This window comes from Saprolegnia diclina, assembly GCF_000281045.1.
Source record: "Saprolegnia diclina VS20 unplaced genomic scaffold supercont1.5, whole genome shotgun sequence".
In the NCBI taxonomy this organism is placed as follows: Eukaryota; Oomycota; class Saprolegniomycetes; order Saprolegniales; family Saprolegniaceae; genus Saprolegnia; species Saprolegnia diclina.
This window is the reverse complement of record NW_008246072.1, coordinates 425,770-427,712: the sequence shown is the minus strand read 5'-3', so window position 1 is coordinate 427,712 and position 1,943 is coordinate 425,770. Positions and strand designations below refer to the sequence as shown.

The 1,943-nt window shown below is 55.9% G+C and overlaps 1 protein-coding gene across 1 annotated transcript in view; it reads left to right on the top strand.

Moving 5' to 3' along the window:
• The window catches only part of SDRG_02239 (hypothetical protein), a gene marked incomplete at both ends in the record, with an annotated part of 3,493 nt that extends 2,862 nt beyond the window's left edge, over positions 1-631 (top strand). The window contains one exon of the mRNA XM_008607815.1: positions 102-631. Within this exon, the coding sequence (XP_008606037.1) occupies positions 102-631 (530 nt within the window). The remainder of the gene's footprint in view (positions 1-101) is intronic.
• Between the last annotated feature and the right edge of the window lie 1,312 nt (positions 632-1,943).

Sequence of the window (1,943 nt, the reverse complement as noted above, 5' to 3'; positions counted from 1 at the left end):
GCTTCTGGCCCACGTCACGGCCCGGTTTGATGCCACGCGCGTGACCCCACTCGCCGACACGGACGACGTTTGCAAACTGACGTCGGACGCGCCCGGCGCAGTCTGGATCTGCGCCCATTTTGATCACACGCCGGGTCTGGCGGCGCTGCTGGCGTATGCCAAGGCCCTCGAAGCTGCGCACGAAGCACCCATCACGGTCATTATGGACATTATCGTGCCCTTCCACGACCAGGCGGTGAACGCTGGGCATTCCGACTTTGCTCGGGCGCTCGCAGCGATTGGGTTGCCGCAACTGACGGCGCGACTGGCGGCGCTATCGGCGCCGACGATCACCCGCGAACGATCGTCCAAACGATGCCGATGGTGTCCGCGCTACTGCGACGAGGTCGCAGATTTTGCACGGAGCTCGAGACGGGTGATGTATGTGAGCGACAAGGTGGCGCGCGCCATGTGTGTGCCGTTGCGACGGTACCCCGAGCACGTGGGCGGTGTTTGTTGGGCCGAGTTGTTGGGCGACCAGTACACTCTGTTCAACGACACGAACGAGCTCGTGGCCAAGATGCGCGACGCCGCCGCGCGCCTCGAGTCGAGTCTTACGCGATCGCCAAAGCGCCCGTGTCTTCGCTTGTGAATTAATCCCATGCGCCAATGTATCTGATGGGATGACCACGGTCTCTAGCGGCGTTTGATTGTTTCACGTGGCTTTTCGCTCAGGGGGAAAAAGGGCGCGAGGCCTGCATTACCGCTGCACCTCGGGTGAGGCGTGGCGGGTTGCTTAGCGGAGAGCGAAAACTAGAATGCTAGGCTCTGCCGACCAGTCGTTGGTTTCGCTGAGCCGCCTTCTCTTGAAAAGTCCGTTTCGACTCCTTGCAGGCGCGAAACACCCATTTTAATTGTTATTTCGCCTTGTATAATTTTGTACACAACGCTTGAGTGGGGAAATAGAGTTACCGCTAGCCATTATAAGTGGCGTGGCATTTTTCAAAAGTGCAAGGACTGGTCTGCCACGCAGTGCACCCACAGCCTGCATGTAATCTTCGACAGCATTTTACCCTCCGCAACATTCTAAGAGACTTAGCAGTAGCACTGCACAAGGCTCAACCCAGGCGAGAACACAACACGAGCTTAGCAGCGCATAAGCGAGCAAGGCAGGTGGAAAGGGGGCGTCAAATGACCAAGTGAGCACAAAGCTCCGCCACCCAAAAACCAACGCCTGCGAGAATATATTACATGGACATATCACTTCTTGGAGACCATCGTTGGAGATACCTGAGACGAATGCGGCGTCTCTTACATTCTAACCACTACCATGAAGCATTCACTTCACTGCCGATGGGAGTACATTGACCATCAGTGTCACTTCCTCTCAAAAAGAGGTTTCCGACCAGCACGCGGCAGAGTACATCCAGCACGCCATCGTGTGTTGCGATCAGCCACTGTTGCCGGATTGTGCCAAGAGTGCTGGTGGATCCAAACGACCATCACTAGGGTTGCACTTTGCTGGACCGTTTTTATTTTTGAACGTGTTTCGCGTTATCTTCATAATTACACAAAGACTTCGCATACGTAGAGACTAGCAATCTGTTACAAAGTAGAACGCTGAGGACCGCACATTTCATCAGCAGCAAATTGGCACGCCACGGCACACATGTCGCAACGTATGTTCGATCTCGCAAAGTCTGCTCTCGCGAGGCATGCGTATTGCAGCAAGCGGATGGACCCTCCCTCTGCACCCCGCCTTCGTGTCCAAGGGTTCGACGAAGAGCTGCTTTGACCCTTGCCGCCGCACCAAGTGGCGGCACTCCGTGCTCTTTTTCCGGGCTCCTCGATCGTGATTCCGTCGCACAAGATCATTGACCTCGACGATGAGCTCGAGGTCCTATTCGAGTACAAGACCGTCAGCGGCGGCATCCACCCGTATGGCATGGGTGATTGGATGCTTA